At 51.8% G+C, this 26,427-nt stretch overlaps 1 protein-coding gene across 2 annotated transcripts in view; it reads left to right on the top strand.

The window, feature by feature from the left end:
* cep350 (centrosomal protein 350) overlaps nt 1-26,427 on the top strand; it is a 173,107-nt gene that overhangs the window by 84,260 nt on the left and 62,420 nt on the right. For both annotated transcript variants that reach the window (XM_067990822.1, XM_067990823.1), the window contains exons 14-22: nt 7,147-7,301; nt 8,165-8,354; nt 12,953-13,185; nt 15,101-15,264; nt 15,829-15,939; nt 18,146-18,277; nt 20,314-20,480; nt 22,284-22,409; nt 23,626-23,795. In XM_067990822.1, coding sequence (XP_067846923.1) covers nt 7,147-7,301; nt 8,165-8,354; nt 12,953-13,185; nt 15,101-15,264; nt 15,829-15,939; nt 18,146-18,277; nt 20,314-20,480; nt 22,284-22,409; nt 23,626-23,795 — 1,448 coding nt within the window. The remainder of the gene's footprint in view (nt 1-7,146; nt 7,302-8,164; nt 8,355-12,952; nt 13,186-15,100; nt 15,265-15,828; nt 15,940-18,145; nt 18,278-20,313; nt 20,481-22,283; nt 22,410-23,625; nt 23,796-26,427) is intronic.

Consider the following 26,427-nt stretch of genomic DNA (forward strand, 5'->3'; position numbering starts at 1 on the left):
AGAATGAACAGAAACTCTATAGAGCTTAACATGTTGCACCATAAGTAGTACTTTAAGGATTGATATTTTAATACAAATGGCTAGTACTGTTGGTTATTATTACTTATTGGTGGAAGCCTGATGATTTGTAAAGAAACATTACTGAGTGGATTTTGGGACTGCAGTGTCTGTCTAGTACAAGTGATTTCAAATGTTTGAGTGCTTGCAGTATGTAGAAAAATGTGTCGAGTGAGGGCGACTAATAATCACAGGGAAAGCTGATAATGTAATCACCGGCCATTATATATGTATATAAATAATATGTGCTCCAGTTCCACAATTGGGGCCATCTGTCCCATGGAATCGGTCTAAACTGCTGCACACCTGGTTGGTGCTTTGCCTACACAGCTCAATAGTGACCCCGAATGGCAGAAACCCATGACGACAGCCTTTACAATCATGCACTCAAATGATTGAAATCGTGAATTCTTTCATGTATTAAGCAGCAAAACAAGGTGAAGATCGACATAACCGTTACAGGCAGCATAGAAAAAGTTGGGGTAATTTTACTGGGGCATCAGTAGGGAGGAGATCATCTTCGGCTCATGCATGCTCGATCACACTGATTCAGCAAGTGATAGCTGCACCTGCGTTTAAAACTGCGTGACGAGAGTGAGATCTAGATGGCAAGCTGTCTGGATAAGATTCCCTCAGCCATGAGGAGGAATGTGTGAAGCTTTGCTGCTAGTATTCTGTGTAAGGCCTTTTAGATTTCAAGGGCAACTAGGGATGGGCAAAAAATGCTGGCCTCGCCAGCAACGCCCACATCCCATGAACGAATAAACAAATTTGAAATGTTTCTGCGAAGCTCGTCGCGCCCGCAGTGAAGCCCGTCTCACCCGTGGCCCCGCAGTGAAGCCCGTCTCACCCGTGGCCCCGCAGTGAAGCCCGTCTCACCCGTGGCCCCGCAGTGAAGCCCGTCGCACCCGTGGCCCCGCAGTGAAGCCCGTCGCACCCGTGGCCCCGCAGTGAAGCCCGTCGCACCCGTGGCCCCGCAGTGAAGCCCGTCGCACCCGTGGCCCCGCAGTGAAGCCCGTCGCACCCGTGGCCCCGCAGTGAAGCCCGTCGCACCCGTGGCCCCGCAGTGAAGCCCGTCGCACCCGTGGCCCCGCAGTGAAGCCCGTCGCACCCGTGGCCCCGCAGTGAAGCCCGTCGCACCCGTGGCCCCGCAGTGAAGCCCGTCGCACCCGTGGCCCCGCAGTGAAGCCCGTCGCACCCGTGGCCCCGCAGTGAAGCCCGTCGCACCCGTGGCCCCGCAGTGAAGCCCGTCGCACCCGTGGCCCCGCAGTGAAGCCCGTCGCACCCGTGGCCCCGCAGTGAAGCCCGTCGCACCCGTGGCCCCGCAGTGAAGCCCGTCGCACCCGTGGCCCCGCAGTGAAGCCCGTCGCACCCGTGGCCCCGCAGTGAAGCCCGTCGCACCCGTGGCCCCGCAGTGAAGCCCGTCGCACCCGTGGCCCCGCAGTGAAGCCCGTCGCACCCGTGGCCCCGCAGTGAAGCCCGTCGCACCCGTGGCCCCGCAGTGAAGCCCGTCGCACCCGTGGCCCCGCAGTGAAGCCCGTCGCACCCGTGGCCCCGCAGTGAAGCCCGTCGCACCCGTGGCCCCGCAGTGAAGCCCGTCGCACCCGTGGCCCCGCAGTGAAGCCCGTCGCACCCGTGGCCCCGCAGTGAAGCCCGTCGCACCCGTGGCCCCGCAGTGAAGCCCGTCGCACCCGTGGCCCCGCAGTGAAGCCCGTCGCACCCGTGGCCCCGCAGTGAAGCCCGTCGCACCCGTGGCCCCGCAGTGAAGCCCGTCGCACCCGTGGCCCCGCAGTGAAGCCCGTCGCACCCGTGGCCCCGCAGTGAAGCCCGTCTCACCCGTGGCCCCGCAGTGAAGCCCGTCTCACCCGTGGCCCCGCAGTGAAGCCCGTCGCACCCGTGGCCCCGCAGTGAAGCCCGTCGCACCCGTGGCCCCGCAGTGAAGCCCGTCGCACCCGTGGCCCCGCAGTGAAGCCCGTCGCACCCGTGGCCCCGCAGTGAAGCCCGTCGCACCCGTGGCCCCGCAGTGAAGCCCGTCGCACCCGTGGCCCCGCAGTGAAGCCCGTCGCACCCGCGGCCCCGCAGTGAAGCCCGTCGCACCCGCGGCCCCGCAGTGAAGCCCGTCTCACCCGCGGCCCCGCAGTGAAGCCCGTCTCACCCGCGGCCCCGCAGTGAAGCCCGTCGCACCCGCGGCCCCGCAGTGCAGCCCGTCTCACCCGCGGCCCCGCAGTGCAGCCCGTCTCACCCGCGGCCCCGCAGTGCAGCCCGTCTCACCCGCGGCCCCGCAGTGAAGCCCGTCGCACCCGCGGCCCCGCAGTGAAGCCCGTCGCACCCGCGGCCCCGCAGTGAAGCCCGTCGCACCCGCGGCCCCGCAGTGAAGCCCGTCGCACCCGCGGCCCCGCAGTGAAGCCCGTCGCACCCGCGGCCCCGCAGTGAAGCCCGTCGCACCCGCGGCCCCGCAGTGAAGCCCGTCGCACCCGCGGCCCCGCAGTGAAGCCCGTCGCACCCGCGGCCCCGCAGTGAAGCCCGTCGCACCCGCGGCCCCGCAGTGAAGCCCGTCGCACCCGCGGCCCCGCAGTGAAGCCCGTCTCACCCGCGGCCCCGCAGTGAAGCCCGTCTCACCCGCGGCCCCGCAGTGAAGCCCGTCTCACCCGCGGCCCCGCAGTGAAGCCCGTCTCACCCGCGGCCCCGCAGTGAAGCCCGTCTCACCCGCGGCCCCGCAGTGAAGCCCGTCTCACCCGCGGCCCCGCAGTGAAGCCCGTCTCACCCGCGGCCCCGCAGTGAAGCCCGTCTCACCCGCGGCCCCGCAGTGAAGCCCGTCTCACCCGCGGCCCCGCAGTGAAGCCCGTCTCACCCGCGGCCCCGCAGTGAAGCCCGTCTCACCCGCGGCCCCGCAGTGAAGCCCGTCTCACCCGCGGCCCCGCAGTGAAGCCCGTCTCACCCGCGGCCCCGCAGTGAAGCCCGTCTCACCCGCGGCCCCGCAGTGAAGCCCGTCTCACCCGCGGCCCCGCAGTGAAGCCCGTCTCACCCGCGGCCCCGCAGTGAAGCCCGTCTCACCCGCGGCCCCGCAGTGAAGCCCGTCTCACCCGCGGCCCCGCAGTGAAGCCCGTCTCACCCGCGGCCCCGCAGTGAAGCCCGTCTCACCCGCGGCCCCGCAGTGAAGCCCGTCTCACCCGCGGCCCCGCAGTGAAGCCCGTCTCACCCGCGGCCCCGCAGTGAAGCCCGTCTCACCCGCGGCCCCGCAGTGAAGCCCGTCTCACCCGCGGCCCCGCAGTGAAGCCCGTCTCACCCGCGGCCCCGCAGTGAAGCCCGTCTCACCCGCGGCCCCGCAGTGAAGCCCGTCTCACCCGCGGCCCCGCAGTGAAGCCCGTCTCACCCGCGGCCCCGCAGTGAAGCCCGTCTCACCCGCGGCCCCGCAGTGAAGCCCGTCTCACCCGCGGCCCCGCAGTGAAGCCCGTCTCACCCGCGGCCCCGCAGTGAAGCCCGTCTCACCCGCGGCCCCGCAGTGAAGCCCGTCTCACCCGCGGCCCCGCAGTGAAGCCCGTCTCACCCGCGGCCCCGCAGTGAAGCCCGTCTCACCCGCGGCCCCGCAGTGAAGCCCGTCTCACCCGCGGCCCCGCAGTGAAGCCCGTCTCACCCGCGGCCCCGCAGTGAAGCCCGTCTCACCCGCGGCCCCGCAGTGAAGCCCGTCTCACCCGCGGCCCCGCAGTGAAGCCCGTCTCACCCGCGGCCCCGCAGTGAAGCCCGTCTCACCCGCGGCCCCGCAGTGAAGCCCGTCTCACCCGCGGCCCCGCAGTGAAGCCCGTCTCACCCGCGGCCCCGCAGTGAAGCCCGTCTCACCCGCGGCCCCCGCAGTGAAGCCCGTCGCACCCGCGGCCCCGCAGTGAAGCCCGTCGCACCCGCGGCCCCGCAGTGAAGCCCGTCGCACCCGCGGCCCCGCAGTGAAGCCCGTCGCACCCGCGGCCCCGCAGTGAAGCCCGTCGCACCCGCGGCCCCGCAGTGAAGCCCGTCGCACCCGCGGCCCCGCAGTGAAGCCCGTCGCACCCGCGGCCCCGCAGTGAAGCCCGTCGCACCCGCGGCCCCGCAGTGAAGCCCGTCGCACCCGCGGCCCCGCAGTGAAGCCCGTCGCACCCGCGGCCCCGCAGTGAAGCCCGTCGCACCCGCGGCCCCGCAGTGAAGCCCGTCGCACCCGCGGCCCCGCAGTGAAGCCCGTCGCACCCGCGGCCCCGCAGTGAAGCCCGTCGCACCCGCGGCCCCGCAGTGAAGCCCGTCGCACCCGCGGCCCCGCAGTGAAGCCCGTCGCACCCGCGGCCCCGCAGTGAAGCCCGTCGCACCCGCGGCCCCGCAGTGAAGCCCGTCGCACCCGCGGCCCCGCAGTGAAGCCCGTCTCACCCGCGGCCCCGCAGTGAAGCCCGTCGCACCCGCGGCCCCGCAGTGAAGCCCGTCGCACCCGCGGCCCCGCAGTGAAGCCCGTCGCACCCGCGGCCCCGCAGTGAAGCCCGTCTCACCCGCGGCCCCGCAGTGAAGCCCGTCTCACCCGCGGCCCCGCAGTGAAGCCCGTCTCACCCGCGGCCCCGCAGTGAAGCCCGTCTCACCCGCGGCCCCGCAGTGAAGCCCGTCTCACCCGCGGCCCCGCAGTGAAGCCCGTCTCACCCGCGGCCCCGCAGTGAAGCCCGTCGCACCCGCGGCCCCGCAGTGAAGCCCGTCTCACCCGCGGCCCCGCAGTGAAGCCCGTCTCACCCGCGGCCCCGCAGTGAAGCCCGTCTCACCCGCGGCCCCGCAGTGAAGCCCGTCGCACCCGCGGCCCCGCAGTGAAGCCCGTCGCACCCGCGGCCCCGCAGTGAAGCCCGTCGCACCCGCGGCCCCGCAGTGAAGCCCGTCTCACCCGCGGCCCCGCAGTGAAGCCCGTCTCACCCGCGGCCCCGCAGTGCAGCCCGTCGCACCCGCGGCCCCGCAGTGCAGCCCGTCTCACCCGCGGCCCCGCAGTGCAGCCCGTCGCACCCGCGGCCCCGCAGTGAAGCCCGTCGCACCCGCGGCCCCGCAGTGAAGCCCGTCGCACCCGCGGCCCCGCAGTGAAGCCCGTCGCACCCGCGGCCCCGCAGTGAAGCCCGTCGCACCCGCGGCCCCGCAGTGAAGCCCGTCGCACCCGCGGCCCCGCAGTGAAGCCCGTCGCACCCGCGGCCCCGCAGTGAAGCCCGTCGCACCCGCGGCCCCGCAGTGAAGCCCGTCTCACCCGCGGCCCCGCAGTGAAGCCCGTCTCACCCGCGGCCCCGCAGTGAAGCCCGTCTCACCCGCGGCCCCGCAGTGAAGCCCGTCTCACCCGCGGCCCCGCAGTGAAGCCCGTCTCACCCGCGGCCCCGCAGTGAAGCCCGTCTCACCCGCGGCCCCGCAGTGAAGCCCGTCTCACCCGCGGCCCCGCAGTGAAGCCCGTCTCACCCGCGGCCCCGCAGTGAAGCCCGTCTCACCCGCGGCCCCGCAGTGAAGCCCGTCTCACCCGCGGCCCCGCAGTGAAGCCCGTCTCACCCGCGGCCCCGCAGTGAAGCCCGTCTCACCCGCGGCCCCGCAGTGAAGCCCGTCTCACCCGCGGCCCCGCAGTGAAGCCCGTCTCACCCGCGGCCCCGCAGTGAAGCCCGTCTCACCCGCGGCCCCGCAGTGAAGCCCGTCTCACCCGCGGCCCCGCAGTGAAGCCCGTCTCACCCGCGGCCCCGCAGTGAAGCCCGTCGCACCCGCGGCCCCGCAGTGAAGCCCGTCGCACCCGCGGCCCCGCAGTGAAGCCCGTCGCACCCGCGGCCCCGCAGTGAAGCCCGTCGCACCCGCGGCCCCGCAGTGAAGCCCGTCGCACCCGCGGCCCCGCAGTGAAGCCCGTCGCACCCGCGGCCCCGCAGTGAAGCCCGTCGCACCCGCGGCCCCGCAGTGAAGCCCGTCGCACCCGCGGCCCCGCAGTGAAGCCCGTCGCACCCGCGGCCCCGCAGTGAAGCCCTGGCCACTACTTTCTGATGTAGAGGTCGGAGCCTGCCGTGGATTGGCCCACCCTGAGACCCAATGCTTTGTGCGGCTTTAGACTGCATTGAGGCCCTGAGCCAGTAATAGCTTTTCCCTGCAGCCTGCCAAACAGGGCTGCAACTGGTCAGCTCGAGGCTTTGTAAGGTACTGAAATTGTAAAAAAAAAAATCATAATTGTACTCGTTTTGCAGCAGCCCTGATACCTTGTTTGGCCTAACGTAAATCATAAGTGCTACAGAATCATGCATCTTTGTGCAGTGGAAGATATTTTACAGCCCTTCTTGAACAGCAGTGTTGGAGGAGCATCACGGTCCACCTGACTGACCACCTGTTCTGATAAAGGCTCTTCCCTGGAAACATTAACCTGTCCTCTTTCAGACGCTGACTGGCCTCAGTGTTCATAATGAATCCTCAGTTATTGACGTGGACGTCTCAGCACAGAGGACAACTTGCCATTTGTTTGTCTGTTGCCTTTTAAGTTTTTTTTTTCCCCATTCTCTCTCCCTCCTTCCCTCCCTCCCCTGATATTAAATAGAACCCAAAGAGTGGAACATTGTACCAACCAGATCTATTGGGAGATGCACTGAACTTGCCAGTTCCGTGACTCCATAGTGAGCTGCTGTCAGGTCAGTTCTGGACCCCCGGTGGCAACTTGGCAACAGCAGAAGTTCAACTGGAGATGCAGGGGGCAATTTTAACCTAACCCGCCCATCGGGAAACCAAAGGGATTGGGTGCAACGCTGATTTTACACCCCAACCCGATTTTATTTGCCATTGAAGTCGATATTGGGCGTGGTCCTCCTGATCCTGTGGGGTTCCTGCGTGGTGATTTTGGTTAAAAAGACCACCGTAGTGTCCAGAGGTTGGAGCTCCATGCTCTAGCATGTCAATAACCCTTTTGTTACTGAACCGGCTTTTGTGCATCCAAAGTAAAGCCTGTAACGTTCTATGTTTCTGCAGCTTTCTTGGGTGTTGCCTCAATAACCATCATTTACTTTTCAGAAAGACTGTGTGATATCAACAAAGTGCATGTGTTTGGAAACAGAAAGAGCTGTGCATTAATCCCTTCCTTTTGTGCTTCTTCAACAGCTGTGCCAGCAGTCCTTCCAGTTCCCAAGGGGAGATTCCCAGCAAAAGCTCATATGATGCAAGGCCCGGAGAGGTATCCCCACGGTCCACGGGACAGCGTTCCACAGCCTCCTCCCGATCCTCCGGCTCTTCGAGAAAGAAAATGAAAATCGATGGTGAGTGATGTTGATCTGCAGCACTGCTGAAAGCTGTCTTTGGAACGTGAGGGTGGTATCAGTCTGGCTAGATGTGTCCTGCTGGGTTCTTGGAATCTGATGGTCCAGAGGTGCATTTGCTTTGGTTATGTTATGTGAACATAGATCCCATGGCACTATTTGAAGAAGAGCAAGGAAGTTCTCCCCGGTGTCCTGGCCAACATTCATCCCTCGGCTAATATTACTAAAACAGGTTATCCAGTCATTTATCTCAGTGCTGTTTGTGGGATCTTACTGTGTGCAAATTGGCTGCCGCGTTTCCTACACTTCAGAAGTACTTGATTGGCTGCTGTAAGGTGCTTTGGGACGTCCTGGGGATGTGTAAGGTGCACGTAAATGCAAGTCCTTTCTTTCAAGTTCTGGAAATATTCATATTTCTGAACATATAGTTGTCAGTGTTTTGGTGTTGGGTCAATTTATGGACATTTTGATATTGATATTGTCATGCTACATGACAATTCCAGTGAGAAAAGAATTTGCATTTATATAGTGACGTTCACTTTCTGGAAACATTCCTAAACACTTTACAGCCAATAGGTTCCCTCTCCCCCTCCCAATCTCCATCTCCCCCTCCCCTCCCCCAGCTTCTTCCCGACTCCTGCCGGTAAGACGTGCACTTGCATGGAAGTGGAGGATTGGGCTTGGCACGGGTTCATTCATTGGGTTTGAAACACAGTGAGGATCTAAGAATTAAATAGAGTTCTGCAGATTCAGTAGTTATAGTTTTTATACATTAAATGAATTCTATAGGTTTGTTGTACAAGGTGTGATTAGCAGGATGTTCATGGACTATGCTGTTGACGTGCACAACTTTGTTTTGGCAGGTGCTGATGTTGCTGGGAGTGTGAGGAATTCTCCTGTGGATGACAGTCCCAAGGCATCTGACAGTATTTCAGACCAAAGTTCCCCTGAAGGAAGGACACCAGGCCTGGGGCAAAGCTCAGCCAGAGATCCTGAGCAAGTCAAGGACACCAACAGCTCAGTGGCAGAAGCCCTCATTCACTCCCCAGCCAGGTAGAGTCGACTCAAGTGTACATAAAGATTGGTTGGGTGTGATGAACTGCCCTGTACATCAAGGGGTGGAGTAAAGAAGCTTTTTGCATATAAATGATAGATGTGGTGTAATGAAACTCTATGTATAAATACTAGGGGTGGTGTAATGAAGCTCGATATATAAATACTAGGGGTGGTGTAACGAAGCTCTATATATAAATACTATGGGTGGTGTAATGAAGCTCTATATATAAATACTAGGGGTGGTGTAATGAAGCTCTGTATATAAATACTATGGGTGGTGTAATGAAGCTCTATATATAAATACTAGGGGTGGTGTAATGAAGCTCTGTATATAAATACTAGGGGTGGTGTAATGAAGCTTCGTGTGTATAAATACTGGCGGTGGTGTAATGAAGCTCTATATATAAATACTAGGGGTGGTGTCATGAAGCTCTATATATAAATACTAGGGGTGGTGTAATGAAGCTCCGTGTATATAAATACTAGGGGTGGTGTAATGAAGCTTCGTGTGTATAAATACTGGGGGTGGTGTAATGAAGCTTCGTGTGTATAAATACTGGGGGTGGTGTAATGAAGCTCCATATATAAATACTATGGGTGGTGTAATGAAGATCTCTTTATAAATACTGGGGGTGGTGTAATGAAGCTCTATATATAAATACTAGGGGTGGTGTCATGAAGCTCTATATATAAATACTAGGGGTGGTGTAATGAAGCTCCGTGTATATAAATACTAGGGGTGGTGTAATGAAGCTTCGTGTGTATAAATACTGGGGGTGGTGTAATGAAGCTTCGTGTGTATAAATACTGGGGGTGGTGTAATGAAGCTTCGTGTGTATAAATACTGGGGGTGGTGTAATGAAGCTCCATATATAAATACTATGGGTGGTGTAATGAAGATCTCTTTATAAATACTGGGGGTGGTGTAATGAAGCTCTATATATAAATACTAGGGGTGGTGTCATGAAGCTCTATATATAAATACTAGGGGTGGTGTAATGAAGCTCCGTGTATATAAATACTAGGGGTGGTGTAATGAAGCTTCGTGTGTATAAATACTGGGGGTGTGTAATGAAGCTCCGTGTGTATAAATACTGGGGGTGGTGTAATGAAGCTCTATATATAAATACTGGGGGTGGTGTAATGAAGCTCTATATATAAATACTAGGGGTGGTGTAATGAAGCTCCGTGTGTATAAATACTGGGGGTGGTGATTTTCACATCGTTCACCTGACGAAGGAGGTTGCCTCCGAAAGCTTGTGAATTTAAAATAAAATTGCTGGACTATAACTTGGTGTTGTAAAATTGTTTACAAATGTATAAATACTGGGGGTGGTGTAATGATGCTCTATATATAAATACTAGGGGTGGTGTAATGAAGCTCCGTGTATATAAATACTAGGGGTGGTGTAATGAAGCTCCGTGTATATAAATACTGGGGGTGGTGTAATGAAGCTCTATATATAAATACTGGGGGTGGTGTAATGAAGCTCTCTATATAAATACTATGGGTGGTGTAATGAAGCTTCGTGTGTATAAATACTGGGGGTGGTGTAATGAAGCTCTATGTATAAATACTAGGGGTGGTGTAATGAAGCTTCGTGTGTATAAATACTGGGGGTGGTGTAATGAAGCTCTATATATAAATACTATGGGTGGTGTAATGAAGCTCTATATATAAATACTGGGGGTGGTGTAATGAAGCTCTATATATAAATACTCGGGGTGGTGTAATGAAGCTCCATATATAAATACTATGGGTGGTGTAATGAAGCTCCGTGTGTATAAATACTGGGGGTGGTGTAATGAAGCTCTATATATAAATACTCGGGGTGGTGTCATGAAGCTCCATATATAAATACTAGGGGTGGTGTAATGAAGCTCTATATATAAATACTGGGGGTGGTGTAATGAAGCTCTATATATAAATACTATGGGTGGTGTAATGAAGCTTCGTGTGTATAAATACTGGGGGTGGTGTAATGAAGCTCTATATATAAATACTGGGGGTGGTGTAATGAAGCTCTCTATATAAATACTATGGGTGGTGTAATGAAGCTTCGTGTGTATAAATACTGGGGGTGGTGTAATGAAGCTCTATATATAAATACTAGGGGTGGTGTAATGAAGCTTCGTGTGTATAAATACTATGGGTGGTGTAATGAAGCTCTATATATAAATACTGGGGGTGGTGTAATGAAGCTCCATATATAAATACTATGGGTGGTGTAATGAAGCTTCGTGTGTTTCAATACTGGGGGTGGTGTAATGAAGCTCTATATATAAATACTAGGGGTGGTGTAATGAAGCTCCGTGTATATAAATACTGGGGGGGTGTGATGAAGCTCCGTGTGTATAAATACTGGGGGTGTTGTAATGAAGCTCTATGTATAAATACTAGGGGTGGTGTAATGAAGCTCCGTGTATATAAATACTGGGGGTGTGTCATGAAGCTCCGTGTGTATGAATACTGGGGGTGGTGTAATGAAGCTCTCTATATAAATAGTATGGGTGGTGTAATGAAGCTCTATATATAAATACTATGGGTGGTGTAATGAAGCTTTGTATATAAATAGTATGGGCGGTGTAATGAAGCTCTACACATAAATACTATGGGTGGTGTCATGAAGCTCCATATATAAATACTATGGGTGATGTAATGAAGCTCTGTATGTATTTCAATACTGGGGGTGGTGTAATGAAGCTCTTTTTATAAATACTATGGGTGGTGTAATGAAGCTCTATATATAAATAGTATGGGCGGTGTAATGAGGCTCTGTATATAATTACTAGGGGTGTTATAATGTAGCTCTGTGTATCTCAGTGATAGAAATGGTAATGACCCCTTTCTCTGGTGCTGTCCCACAGGTGATAGAAAGGCTGCTATGTATATAACGCCTTTCACGCCCTCAGTATCTTGTACTGTAGGAAATGCCACAGCCAATTTGCGCACAGCAAGGACGCACAAACTTTTTTTTAAAGTGATGGTTGAGGAATAAATATTGGCCAGGACACCGGGGAGAACTCTCCGATCATCTTTGTAATAGTGCCGTGGAGCTTTTACGTCCACCTGAGAGGGCAGACGGGGCCTCGGTTTAACATGTCATTTGAAAGACGGCACCTCCGACAGTGCAGCACTCCCTCAGTACTGCACTGGGAGTGTCAGCCTGGATTACGTGCTCAAGTCTCTGGAGTGGTACTTGAACCCATGACCTTCTGACTCAGAGGCGAGAGTGTAGACACTGAGCCAAGGCTGATGCTTTCAATACTTTGCCCAAGTGGCCATTCTTTATGTGAGTGTGTATGTTGGGTGTTGGTGGGCTACTCCACAGGGGGTTTCACAGCCAAGCACCATCCTATCCATGCCTGAAGTCCCCACACCTGCCCTTTTCATCAAAGATTGCAAGATAGCAATGAGGAGCACAAAACCTGTCCACACCCTAACCCAAGGGCACAGAGCCTCATCATAACACCTTTACTGCTGCCTAAACTCTAATCTAAGTGGGAACCAACCACTGATCAAACCTGGTCTGTATCGTAATGCATATTTTCATGAGCTGGGTGGTCAGTAAGGGGTGATTGAGTCATCAGTGTGCCAGGTTCGGGGTGCTTGATGGGTTTTTGCCCATCTACCATTACCACCCATATGACTGTGCTGACAATCATCATGATGAATCCTCTTGAGTTTTGCACAGGTGGGCTGGGAATCTAGAGATGGGCTGTTTTCTTTTGGGCGTTGGAGAGAATGTATGGGTGGGGAGGTAAGGGGGCAGGAGGGCTCATATGGTTCTGCACTGCCATGCTTGGTGAGTATTCACCTGAGGAAGGAGGAAGCCTCTGAAAGCTTGTGAATTTCAAATAAAATTGTTGGACTATAACTTGGTGTTGTAAAATTGTTTATAATTGTCAACCCCAGTCCATCACCGGCATCTCCACATCATGCTTGGTGAGGACTAAGGACAGAAAGTTACTTGCTACCTAACTTGATCCCCTGTTCTGGTGTTTTGCTGCGATGGTGTACTTCTTCCTGAGATTAGGCTGACGGGAACGGTTCTGGTCCCATTGGCATGGTGTTGGGCTCCCTGGGAATGCCTTATGATCTGGGACTGTGCTGTGCACGCTGATGAAGGGCTGCATTGTTCCTACTCTTCGCTGCTTGTCCTTTGAGTCGGTCCCGTTTATTTTATCACCTGGGGTAGCTTTCTGGGACGAGTGCTGCGTGAATGCACAGTGTCGTTGCACCTCTCCATCCCGCTGGCTGAATGTCGATCGACTGGGTCTGCCAGCCCTCTGGGGCACTTGGCAGGTTCACCACCCTGCAGGCCATGGTGTCTGGGCAATGAGCGGGTGTCTTACTTTGAGTGGTGAATGGTATTGTGGAAGGTTTGCTTTTGGGGATGGCAGAGGAGCCACCAGCTCATGTAATCGGGAGTGCTGTTTATTACTAATGCCTCCTGAGTATGGACTGCTGTAAAGCAGAGCTTCAGTACACAGATATGTGAAGATCTGAAAACTGCAGTATTGAGTGGTTCAAGTGAAATTTTGAATTCGCTACCTGTGCCAAAACTTGTAACCATGCAATTATGTGCTTTCAGTGTCCAAGCGGAGGCTTTGAAGCCCAAGAAAGCTGCAAGCTCTTCGTCCTATCAGTCTGCCACCAGCTCCATATCCCAGCGGCTTTTGCAGAACGACACGGCAACAGCAGCGGGAGACGGGACGAGGCAGCTGGCCACCGCTACCTTTGCATCTTCACCTGCTCCAAGCTACAGGCCGCACTTCACCGACATCAGTGTTACAGGAGCCAGACCCTCCGCGTCCTCAGCTGCAGGTTGGACCAATGAAATAGATTAAATGAACCTCGATTGCAATGGTGACCCCATGATAGTTGAGTGAGGTTGTGTGCGTTTCACTGGTGTGACTCTGGTAGACGTGCTGTGTCATGCATGGCTTGTCTTCAGTAACTGAGGACTTCGCGCCATTGGTTTATCCATATGTTTTATTTTATCCATGATGTGGAGATGCCGGTGATGGACTGGGGTGGACAAATGTAAGGAGTCGCACAACACCAGGTTATAGTCCAACAGCTTTATTTGAAATCACAAACTTTTGGAGCTTTGCTCCTTCACCTGACGAAGGAGGAAAGCTCCGAAAGCTTGTGATTTCAAATAAAGCTGTTGGACTATAACCTGGTGTTGTACGACTCCTTACATTTTATTTATCAATAGGCTGTGGGTTGTGCAATGGGAAACTGAGGTTGGGGGAGTGGGGGGCAATCAGGAATGGTGGGGTATTGTTTGGGGGGGGGGGGAGAAGCAGAAATGGTGGGGTATTGTGGGGGGTGGGGGGAGAAGCAGGAATGGTGGGGTATCGGGGGTGAAGCAGGAATGGTGGGGTATTGGGGGTGATGCAGGAATGGTGGGGTATTGGGGGTGAAGCAGGAATGGTGGGGTATTGGGGGTGAAGCAGGAATGGTGGGGTATTGGGGGTGAAGCAGGAATGGTGGGGTATTGTGGGGGGGGGAGAGAAGCAGGAATGGTGGGGTATTGTGGGGGGGGGGGGGGGGAGAGAAGCAGGAATGGTGGGGTATTGGGGGGGGGGGGGGGGAGAGAAGCAGGAATGGTGGGGTATTGTGGGGGGGGGGGGAGAGAAGCAGGAATGGTGGGGTATTGGGGGGGGGGGGGGGAGAAGCAGGAATGGTGGGGTATTGTGGGGGGGGGGGGGGGGAGAAGCAGGAATGGTGGGGTATTGTCGGGGGGGGGGAGAAGCAGGAATGGTGGGGTATTGGGGGGGGTGGAAGCAGGAATAGTGGGGTATTGGGGGGGTGGAAGCAGGAATGGTGAGGTATTGGGGGGGGTGAAGCAGGAATGGCGGGGTATTGGTGGGGGGGAGAAGCAGGAATGGCGAGGTCTTGTGGGGGGGGTGGGGAGATGCAGGAATGGTGAGGTATTGTGGGGGGGGGAAGCAGGAATGGTGAGGTATTGTGGGGAGGGGGGAGCAGGAATGGTGAGGTATTGGGGAGGGGGGAGCAGGAATGGTGAGGTATTGTGGGGGGGGGGAGCAGGAATGGTGAGGTATTGGGGAGGGGGGAGCAGGAATGGTGAGGTATTGGGGAGGGGGGAGCAGGAATGGTGAGGTATTGTGGGGGGGAGCAGGAATGGTGAGGTAATGTGGGGGGGGGGGGGGGAGCAGGAATGGTGAGGTATTGTGGGGGGGGGGAGCAGGAATGGTGAGGTATTGTGGGGGGGGGGGGAGCAGGAATGGTGAGGTATTGGGGGGAGGGGGGAGCAGGAATGGGGAGGTGTTGGGGGGAGGGGGGAGCAGGAATGGTGAGGTATTGTTGGGGGGAGATGCTCTGAGTGAAGAGTGATCAAACGCTGCATTTCAGCATCACTGTGCACATAATGTAAAACATATTTTTGGAGATTAGTTGTAAATATTGTTGCCGTGAATGATCAGCTCCATGAAAGTCTAATCATTCACCAGTACCCTGATAAAATTAAAGATACATTGGCTTTGGACCTTCTGAAATCCTTGACTCTTGCTTGTGAGTCTCATCTAGATTTCATTGTCTCGTCCCATCTAGTTCCCTAGAAATTACTAAGCAGTTCCCAAAATGCATTTTGAACCCTGTTCTGCAGGGGTGAAGGATCTTTTTCCCAGCTCTGAAGCCAGCATTCCCCCATACATTGTTTGACTAGTTGTAAAAATCTAAGCACTCACTGTTTTCCTTTTGGTTATTGCAGCGTCCATGCTCAGCTCCCCACTAACACTCCAGCATCGTATGACCGCTGAACTCTCTTACTTGGATGCTATAGAGGAGTCTGTCCGACAGCTCTCGGAGATAGAGAGGACCCGGGGGATCACACTTGCTCAACAGGAGAGTGTGTCGTTAGCTCAAATCCTGAAGGTACTGGTTTATGCTTTTGTTTCTGTCAGAACTGCTATTATAAAATGTTTTAAACGGCACTGGCTGTAACCTCTCTAAATACAAGAATTATTTAAAACCTTTCACCAGGCAGGATTCCCCACAGAATTCTTCAGCTAAATCAGGAAAAGCAAAGATTATGCAATAAATAAGCATTAATTTTCCTTACTTTAGTTTTATGCTGCGTGGAATCTTAAATATACAAGGCTGCAAACATCAGAAACTAGTCTCCATCACAGTTCTGCACATTCAACTCAGATGATAGAAAGGCAAACTGAACTTGCCCAGGTTTCCAAGAAATTGCGGTCTTCCAAGGTTTTAAACCAATATGGTGCAACATTTATTATTTTTAATCAGATTGAAATCCTGAGCCTATTGATAAAATCTTGCCATTTGGCATTGCCGAGTTTTGAGGTGCTTTGTATTCCAAACATTAGGCCCCTGCTCTTTGGGCGCTCGAAGTGCTGAGGGTTAAATTTACACACGTGCAGAGTGCTGTAATCTGGAGTCACTGTTCCTGTTTAATTGATTGCTGTTTGTGTTCAGGCCCAGCAACAGAGACACGAGCATGACATAGCCCTGCTGAAGCTGAAGGCCGAACAGGAAACGGTGGCAAGTCAGAGACAGCTGGAGGAGAGCAGGCAGAAAGCAGCACAGGTACTTGAGCATATTACAGGTGTCTGGAAATAATTCACATTGGACTGTCAACAACAGCAAAGAAATTGCCTTTATATAGTGCCTCTAACACAGAATCCCCCCCACAAAAGGTGTCTCGTGGAGGTGAAATCATGAAAATGGATGCCAAGCCAAAGGAGATGATATTTGGGGCGATCAAAAGCCTGGCCAAAGAGGTGTGTTTTTAGGAGGTTCTTAAAGGAGAGGGAGGTGGAGATTTGGATAGGGAGGAAATTCTGAGCTCGCGTCCTAGGTGGCTGAAGGCACAGCCGCCAATGGTGGGGTGAAGGGAGGGGTGCACAAGAGGTGGTCGGAACCAGAGGATTGGAGATTTTAGTGCGAGGTTGTAGAGCTGGAGGAGGTTATAGAGACGGGGAGGGACGAGGCCATGGGATTTGAAAACTAGGATGAAAGTTTTACATTTGAGGCATTGGATCCAATGTAGGTCAGCAAGCACAGGATGATGGGCGAGCGGGACTTGGGTTATTAAACTTGGAAGGTCAGAGGGGTTCCTGTCTTTTTAAGAGATATATCAGATGGCGCCCACGTGCCCCAATATGCTATATCTTATGAGAGCGCCATCTTACTCACTTCAATCAAAAGCATAATACTGCGGATGCTGGAAATCTGAAATAAAAACAGACAATGCTGGAAATACTTAGCAAATCAGGCAGCATCTCTGGAGAAAGAAACAGTTAACATTTCAGGTCAATGATCTTTTTGTCAGAACTGGCAGAAGCCTGACTGAGTATTTCCATTAATCACTTCAGTCCCTGCTGTTAGTGTTTAGTTGCAAGTACTCGCTTCCCCCTGTAGCTTGAAAATTACTACAGAATAGTTTATTTTGAGAACTCCTGCGTGAGTTGATTTTTCTCAGCGGTAGTGTTCTTACCTCTTGAGTCAGAAGGTTGTCTGTTCAAGCCCCACTCCATGACTTGAGCAGGTAATCTAGGTTGTCAGTAGTGTAGTACTGAGGTAGTGCTGCATTGTCATGGGTGCCATCTTTCAGGTGAACATAAAAGATTGCATGTTACTATTCGAAGAGGAGCAGGAGAGTTCTCCCAGTGCCCTGGCCAATATTCATCCCTCAACCAAAATAGATTGCTGTTTGTTGGATCTTACTGTGCACGAATTGGCTGTCACATTTGCCTATGTGATAACTAAACATAACAAGTACTTCATTGGCTGTGAATAGCTTTGAGACGTCCTGAAGACGGAAATGGCACTGTGCAAGTTTCTTTTCTCTAATGGCACTTCCTGCTTCTGCAAAACATTCCGAGCTGCGGAGTGCAAAACTGCCTCTAATTAATGCTGCATTTTCTATCTCATTTGGAGAACCTACAAGAATGGTTGGTGCAAAAAGGATGTTTGGTGCTCTGGGGTTAAAGTTGAAGTAGCTTTGGAGCATCCACTTGTCCAACAAAGCAAATTGGATGAAGAAGATAAATGTAGTCCTCAGCTTTTTTTAAAAATTGTTCTTGAGATGTGGGTGATGCTGGCGAGGATGCTTTTATTGCTCATCCCCCAGCCCATGGATCACCAGTATTAGTGAATTCGGTTTCATAACTTGACGTAGCAACACAGTAACAGGAGTAGACCATTCAGCCCCTTAAACTTATTCTGCCATTCAATTAGATCATGGCTGATCTGGACCTCAACTACGTTTACCCGCATTTGATCGATATCCCTGCCATACCTAACAAAAATCTATCAAGCTCAGTCTTGAAAATGCCAATTGTCTCCCAGCATCCAATGTCTTTTTTTTGGGTTGGGGGGGTGGGGGTGGTGGGGAGTTCCGATTTCCATTACCCTTTGTGTGAAAAAGTGCTTCCTGATTTCACTCCTGAACTAATTTTAAGATTGTGTCCCTGATGGGGGTTTGTGCTCATGATCTGCAATACCATAACTGCAAGGCTACTGTGCCCATATATGGCATTGGCTGGAGGAGAGGGAGAGACTTTGCATTTTGATTGTAAACCAAAGCACATAATAGTGAGACTTGTGTTGTGTGATGAAACTGGACAGCAAGGTCAAAGCAGTGTACTATTGGACGAAAAGTCAATTCCACTTGCATTTTGATAGTTCAAGGTCTCCTGGATGTGTACTCTGCTGCATTGCTGGTTTTTGGGGATGATTGATAGAACACTGGTGGATGTGAAGGCTTCTCTTTTGTTTATTGCACACTCAGGCGCATGCAGAGAGTCTGCAGCAGTATGCACAGACACGGCAGGAGATGCTGCAAGAGTCCACGAATAAAATGATGACTCAACAGGTGGAGGCCGCTCGGCTGACCGCGGACACAGCACGTCAGATCAAAGAGGTACTCAGAACTTTGTTTTATCCCACTCGGCAAAAAGACCCTTTCCCCTGATCTGGTTGAAAGGGCTCACTCACTTGCAAGTACTGCATAGGCTGAGCTGTTACAAGAACTTGCATTTATATAGCACCTTTAACGTAGTAGAATATAATAAGGCGCTTCACAGGAGCGATTATCAAACAAAATTTGGCACTCAGCCACATGACATATTAGGACAGTTGATCAAAAGCTTGGTCAAAAGGTAGGTTTTAAGGAGCATCTTAAAGGAGGAGAGAAAGGTGGAGAGGTTTAGGGAGGGAATTCCAGAGCTTAGGGCCGAGGCAGCTGAAGGCACGGCCACCAATGGAGGGGAGATGGAAATCAGGGATGCACAAGAGGCCAGAATTGGAGGAGCGCAGCAATCTCGGAGGGCTGTAGGAGGTTAGAGATAGGGAGGGGTGAGGCCATGGAAGGATTTGAACACGAGGATGAAAATTTTTAAATTCAAGGCATTGCTGAACCGGGAGCCAATGTAGGTCAGCGAACACAGGTTTAGTGCGAGTTAGGATATGGGCAGCAGACTTTTGGATGAGTTCAAGTTTACGGAGGGTGGGAGATGGAAGGTCGACTAGTAGAGCATTAGAATAGTCGAGTCTGGAGGTAACAAAAACATGGATGAGTGTATTCATGGGCTGAGGCAGGGGCGGAGATGGGCAATGTTATGGAGGTGGAAGAGTTTATTGAAGGAAACTCCAGAGTGCAAAGTGCACAAAAGCTGTGTGGGTAGGCCTCCATTTCTCCTCCTCCTTGTGGAGAATTGACTTCCCTCCCATACCAGCACGGCTGGGATCGGTAGAACAATTTATGAATCACGGTGCAAACCCATCGTTGCCACTCTGTGCTCAACACTTCAGACCTCCAGTGTAGTGTTGGCATCTTGCTGCCCTTTGGAAAAAGGGAAACGTAAAATGTAACCAAAAAACTTAATGTCACAGTGGTCGGGCACTTGAACTTTTAACTTGAATTTAACTGCGCCATTGCTGTTTATTATTACTTCAGAGGGGAGGTGAAGATTTTTTTTTTAAGCTGTGAGTTATGATCTGGAATGCACTGCCTGAAAGGATGGTGGAAGCAGATTCAGTAGTCACTTTCAAAAGGGTAATTGGATAAATACTTGAAAGGAAGAAGGGCTATGGGGAAAGAGCAGGGGAGTGGGATCAATTAGAATCATAGAACCTTACAGCACAGAAGGAGGCCATTCGGCCCATCGTGCCTGTGCTGGCTCCTTGAAAGATCTAACAACATATGAACAAAGAAATAGGAGCAGGAGTAGGCCATACTGTCCCTCGAGCCTGCTCCGCCATTCAATAAGATCATGGCTGATTTTTGACCTCAACTCCGCTTTCCCCCCAATCTCCTTAGCCCTTGATTCCCCTAGAGTCCAAAAATCTGTCTACCTCAGCCTTGAATATATTCAATGACTCAGCATCCACAGCCCTCTGGGGTAGAGAATTCCAAAGATTCACAACCCTCTGAGTAAAAAAAATTCTTCCTCATTTCAGTCTTAAATGGTCGATCCCCAGTCCTATGCCCCCTAATTGTAGACTTTCTAGACTAGCCAGGGGAAACAACCTCTCAGCATCTACTCTGTCAAGCCCCCTCAGAATTTTACATGTTTCATTGAGATCACCTCTCATTCTTCTAAACTCCAGAGAGTATAGGTCCATTCCACTCAATCTGTCCTCATAGGACAACCCTCTCATCCCAGGAATCAGTCTAGTAAACCTTCGTTGCACTGCCTCTAAGGCAAGTATATCCTTCCTTAGATCTGTCCATTTACACCTGCTTTATCCCCATAACCCTGCAAATTAGTCCTCTTCAAGTACATGTCCAATTCTCTAGGATTTCAATTGAATTGCTCTTTCAAAGAGACGCCACAGGCACGATGGGCCGATTGGCCTCCCTCTGCGATTCAGTGATTTTCAAAAGCAAAACTGGAGGTTCAAGCTTGCGTTCTAATCTGTGCTGTACTGATCAGATGAAAATGTATTTCCATTTAGTTGACTGAGTTGGCATGTGTCCGGATTGGAGCGGGTTCCCCGACTGTTGTGGCCACAAACCTATCGCGTGGAGCGGCTGCTGCTCCGGTGACGGCGCTGTTGGACCAACAGAGGCAGCAGCACTCTGATTTCATGAAGCAGCTGCGAGCCAGGGCTGAACCTGACAGGTAAGGTGCTCTAGCACTGCCACGTTTCTGATCGATAAGATCGAGCGTGCGGAGTTTAACAATCTGCGGGGCTTGTTGCTGATTGCTTGGAATTTTAGACATTGTGCCTACTCCTGCTCTGTGTTGCCGTGAAAGCGTTCAGCCCCCTGCTCTCTTGCCTTGCATTTTTTGTCCTGAACTAAATGGGAAGGATTGAGAGGTGTGCTGATTTAGCTGACTGTTCTTTTGCCTCTAGGACCTTGCTTCTTAACTAGTTACTAATGGCATGTACCACCTGAAAGATGAATATAAGCAGTCTCAACCTAGTTGCCAGTGGGTGTGTGGGACTACAGTAAAACTGGTAGTCATTTGGCACAAGTTAGGACTAAACGGGAAAACATCACTGATGGGACAGGAGTGCTCACTGGGGCTGGAGTGCATCCGTCGGGGGAAACAATGTGGCATTTGGCAGGGATGGGTTTGGTTTGCACGTTCAACACTGCTCAAGAACAGTTCAAACCTAAATCATCACTAAGTTTCAATCTTGTAAAATTATTTAAAGTTTGTGCATCATTTTATTCCCCAGAGATGATCCAGCTGTTTTGTGGAACATTATGACTCTGGGCATCATTAGGGAGCATCCCCTTTATTTTTCTTTATTTTTGGGCCCACAGACTGAAATCTCATTCTCCATGAATGAACAAAAGGACCTGGGTGTGGACAGTTAGGGCCCCTGAGTTGAAGTGACCCCAATCTGTAAGGGCTGTGATAAAGGACTTCAGCTTCAGTGCAAACTCATGGTGCCTTGAGGTCCACTTAAACTTTGAACAGTATTGTTTTTCAAATTGACTTCTGTGCCTGTGTGTTATGTACATTTTGTATTTCACTATCTATCTCTCTCTCTCCAGGCTTATTGTGCCCTTTATTTGCCGAAATGAATTGATTACTAAGCTTGCAGTGCTTATATCACAGTTGCCAGGCCTCAGTGACATTGAGAACGCTAGCATCCATCATGATGGCTGCAGGCTGAAGTGCAAAAAAAAAATAAAAGTTCCTTCACAAAATATGTTTATAAGGAAGCAAAAAGATACCCAGGAGTAGTTTGAGGTGTAACGGTCTAAATATGTTAAAGCAATTTTGTGCGCTTAGCTCTTGTCTGTGCCATCTGAAGCGGTGAGAGATACAGCAATCACTCCTAACCCTTCAATCTTTATAGAAGGATTTATTGCAACTGAGCAATGTACGAGAGCAAATTAATTCCACCGTACTCCGAGCAAGCTATATTTGGAAAAGAATTGAGTGCAGAAGTGCGACTGTAGTCTTCAAAGGATTACTGGGCTAATGGGACAAATGCGCCTGTACGTTAGTCGGCCTAAAATAAAATGCAACATCTGAATGCACAGTCATGCTGTTCTCTGGAAATTCTCAACCTAGGGAGTACCCAATGTCACCCTGAAGCCCAATTAATCCATGTCATGCTTGAATATTGCCTGATATTTTGGTTCAATATAATTGGCAGAAGCTGGGGGGGGAGGTGGGGGTTTGTCTGTGTCCCCTTGTGCAAGACCTGGTGTAAAGGGGTTATAAAGAACAGGATCGATAGCTAAATCAGCTAACATAGTACAGACAAGGGATCAAACCAGGGACCTTCTGGTCTGCATAGCCCTATACCACACCACTTTACCCACTAAATCTATGGGGGGAGACCCCACTGAAGTGGCTTTCGCTGGAAAAACTGTTGGAAATTTTTTTTAAAAGTTCTACCTTTTTACCATGGCTTGGGGCGGGAATGAACTGACCGTTTTTTTTTTCTTTGCTTCTTAGCCGAAAGAGTGAGAGCAGCCCAACGTCCACTGGTCCTGTGGAAAAACTGCCCGATTCTAAAATTCACTACTCTGCTTCATTAGACAGCCTGTCTGAATCATCCAGATCCAAACATCACGATCGAAGGTGTGATTTTCATGTTCACAGTAGCTGCTTTTACTACATGTAGATTGGCTTGAAGTAGTCTTCTGCTTATAAAATGTCCACAGCTCCCACCTTCTCTCCTGATGGCAGTGACTCTTGCTGGGGTACTGTGTTCCTGGTGCCAGCAGCTCTCCAGTAGCTCGCCCAATCGGTCATTCATCGTGTTAGGGCAGCCAGTGAGTGCCAGTATGGTTCATACGTGCCCAAAGTCCCAGACACTGCAGCAGGTGAGGTCACTAGATAGTGAACAAGTGCAGGAACCCTGGCTGATCTCTCTTCATTCCCATTCCCCTAACCCAGGGGTGCTGCGGTCTGTTGTAGCATGCCAGCTCTGTTCTGACTGAGATTAGGCAACTCTATACAAACTGAGGTACAACCCTGTCACCTTCAGCTCGAACACCTTCCTGCCAGGCTGCATGTGCCACCGGCTGCCCTGCTCAAACTGTTGCTAAATTACACCTGAGCCTCTCGCCCTCGCCCTCGTCCTCTGGTACCACCTTCTTCGAGCACCTCACCTTGTTACATTCCTCTCGCTTCTCCTTTCAAAGCCTCACTGGCTACAGCCCCACCCTGAGTTTCTCGGCAAGACACCCTCCTCCAGAACTACAACTGCCCCAAGCGCGCTCTGTTCTTCTGGCCTCTCCGCCCCTCTCCCCTCGCTTTCGCCCCACCATTGGCGACCATGCCTTCAGCCGTTTAGGGCCCAAGCTCTGGACTTCCCTCCCTGCTGCCCTCCGCATCTCCACCTCCCTCTCCTCCTTTTAAGAACTTCCTTAAATCCCACCTCTTTTTCCAAGGTTCTGGTCACCCCTCCAAATATTACCTCCTTGGCTCAGTGTCCATTTTTGTCTGATCTCGAGGCGTTTCACAGAAGTATAGTGTTTTTCCATGTTAATGGCGCTAAATAAATGTAAGTTGCTGTTGTACCAGAGCACATGGTACATTTACTAACTCTTGTCATTGAGAGGGGTGGGGGGCCGGTGAGGAAGCTGTTCAATTTAAACTGACACTGCGTCATGCCGTTTTTATAGTGATGAAGAAAAGGTTGAATTGATGAAATATATTAGGGCACTTGAGGTTGTTTTTAGAATCGGTCACTGGGAGGGACATGGCTATGGGAAGATCCCAGTCGCAGCTGTGGCAGGGTAATGGCTGCTTAAAGCTCTCTGCTGTGTTGATCCCCGTGTCCTTTCTGTAGCAGCGGCAGCAGTCGGCAAGACAGCCCTTCGTTACCCTCCTCCGAGAAACGAGCAGAGAGCAGAGCCTCCCGCCACGAGAAGGGAGATAGCTCTGTTGAAGAGGAGGTGCGCACGGCAGCTGATGACTCGATCCACAGTGACAGTGTGCCTTCGTTACCCGATGAGAAAGGTGAGTTCCTTAACTAGAAATGAGCATTCCTCTTCTCTCCCTCCACTCATCACATGAATTCAAATTTTGCAGTGGAGAAGCAATTTTTTTCAGTTAGATGATCAGAATCAATAACGTCCATTATTGATAGGTTTGTCCCCTTCCCCTCCCACAAGAAAACTGACTACTGTGGGTCAAATTCTAACCTCCTGCACAGGCACTGGTTTAGTTTGGATTCCATGTTTCCAATATTAAATCTAGCTCCGTTATTCCGGTTTTCTGTGGGTCTACAATTCCGTAGATGGGGTAAGGAAGCCAGATTAAATAGTGAAAGCGCAGAGCCAGTCTCCCAGATTCCAAACTAAATGAGCACCAATAGTTTCGGAGCTCTGGACTTCTAAGTGTCATATGTCGCTGTCCTTTCGTCGTTGCTGGGTCAGGACCCTGGGATTCCCTAACTAATACAATTGTGGGAGCACCTTCACCACATGGACTGCACCGGTTCAAGGGGAGGGCCCACCACCAGCATCTTGGGACACATTGGAATGGGTAATAAATGCCGGCCTTGCCAGCAGCGCCCACATCTCAAGAACAAATAGAAGTGATTAACATCAGTGCCATCAATTGTGTGGTATTGTGTGACCCATTTACTCACCTACTTTCGAGCGGGCAAGTGTGCAAGAGCAGAAGTGTTGCCTTTACCCACTCCCCTGCAATAGTTGTCAGATGATAATTGTAAACAATTTTACAACACCAAGTTATAGTCCAGCAATTTTATTTTAAATTCACAAGCTTTCGGAGGCTTCCTCCTTCCTCAGGAGCTCCTGAAACATTTACCTGAGGAAGGAGGAAGTCTCCGAAAGCTTGTGAATTTAAAATAAAATTGCTGGACTATAACTTGGTGTTGTAAAATTGTTTACAATTGTCAACCCCAGTCCATCACCGGCATCTCCACATCATGTCAGATGATAAGGCAACGATCAGTGCAGTTTTCTACTCTGCATCCCTGTGAGATTGGAATCTTCCCTTCCACTGTCATTCAACAATTCAGTAACGATTGCACCTTCCCCCTTCCCCCCCCCCCCCCCCCACCTCCCCCGCAATTCATTTTGTCTAATTCAGTAACTTCATTAAAACGTTTCGGGTTTAATTTAAAGTATTTGGCTGATTTTCTTTTCCTTTTGGGTGGGGAGTGCGGGAGACGAACCCCATGTCACTTGTGCCAATTGTGCCCAAGAAGCCACAGACACTTGCTGGACATTTGTATCAGATGACTGTGGATTGAAGTGTCAGCACTAGCAACTGATTGAACCCAGCAACCCCGAGATGAAGGCTCAGGTCCTGGTGAGGTGGAAGTGAAAGCATTTCCATTTCCCAGATCAGCCTTCCTTGCAGGCTTCCTGAGCGAGATTAACCATTTAGATTCGCCTAGTGCCAAGTTGTGATGCCTATCCATTAGGAGCTGGGTTGATGCTACCCACCCTCGTTCTATCCTAATGTCAAATATTTTTCGATACTTGCAGTTGCTGGGTTTTTGTTTTAACTCTTTACTTTTCAGGGCAATCAGAGGTAAGATCACCAAGGCTTTAAACTTTTCTTAGACTAATTGGTTCTATTAATGATAAAACACAAGAAGTTTTACAGATAGAGATTCGTACAACCGTTAAGTTAGAAGTGCAACTCAAATCTCAGACTGGCCCATTCTGCTTCGGGCGACGAAGTGGTTAATTCTCCACCGACCTCCTCCGTGGTGTTCTGCTGGTCTGGCTTCACTTTTGAAGGCTGTTCTTATACCGTTTTCGCTGGCAAAAACAAGCTTAACAGTAACTTCCCCCCCCTCACTTTCCCATGGCTGCAGGAACAGCACCTAGTGTTTCCCACGGTTTCCCACAGACTTTCAAGACCTCCTTATCTGTAGCCTTCCAGGCAGTCTGAATAATACTTTTTGAATTTGGCCAACCGTACCAGCATGCCAACTTGAACAGTCAGTTTAACCATTCTGTTGTTGAATTAATACTTTTAAGCAAACTCAGCTTCTTTAGCAAGTAGCTAATCCAGAGTTTTCTAGCCCATCCCTTTAGTTTCCTTAAAACTGGTATTCTTTTATAGTTTACCTACCTATTGTGTATTTTCCTTTGCCCATTGTAAAATGTGCGCTGTTTCTCCAGATTCTGCCTATTGTGTATTTTGCTTTGCCCATTGTAAACCGTGCGCTGTTTCTCCAGATTCTGCCTATTGTGTATTTTGCTTTGCCCATTGTAAACCGTGCGCTGTTTCTCCAGATTCTGCCTATTGTGTATTTTGCTTTGCCCATTGTAAACCGTGCGCTGTTTCTCCAGATTCTGCCTATTGTGTATTTTGCTTTGCCCATTGTAAACCGTGCGCTGTTTCTCCAGATTCTGCCTATTGTGTATTTTCCTTTGCCCATTGTAAACCGTGCGCTGTTTCTCCAGATTCTGCCTATTGTGTATTTTCCTTTGCCCATTGTAAACCGTGCGCTGTTTCTCCAGATTCTGCCTATTGTGTATTTTGCTTTGCCCATTGTAAACTGTGCGCTGTTTCTCCAGATTCTGCCTATTGTGTATTTTGCTTTGCCCATTGTAAACTGTGCGCAGTTTCTCCAGATTCTGCCTATTGTGTATTTTCCTTTGCC

Source organism: Heptranchias perlo, chromosome 9, assembly GCF_035084215.1.
Source record: "Heptranchias perlo isolate sHepPer1 chromosome 9, sHepPer1.hap1, whole genome shotgun sequence".
Classification (NCBI taxonomy): Eukaryota; Metazoa; Chordata; class Chondrichthyes; order Hexanchiformes; family Hexanchidae; genus Heptranchias; species Heptranchias perlo.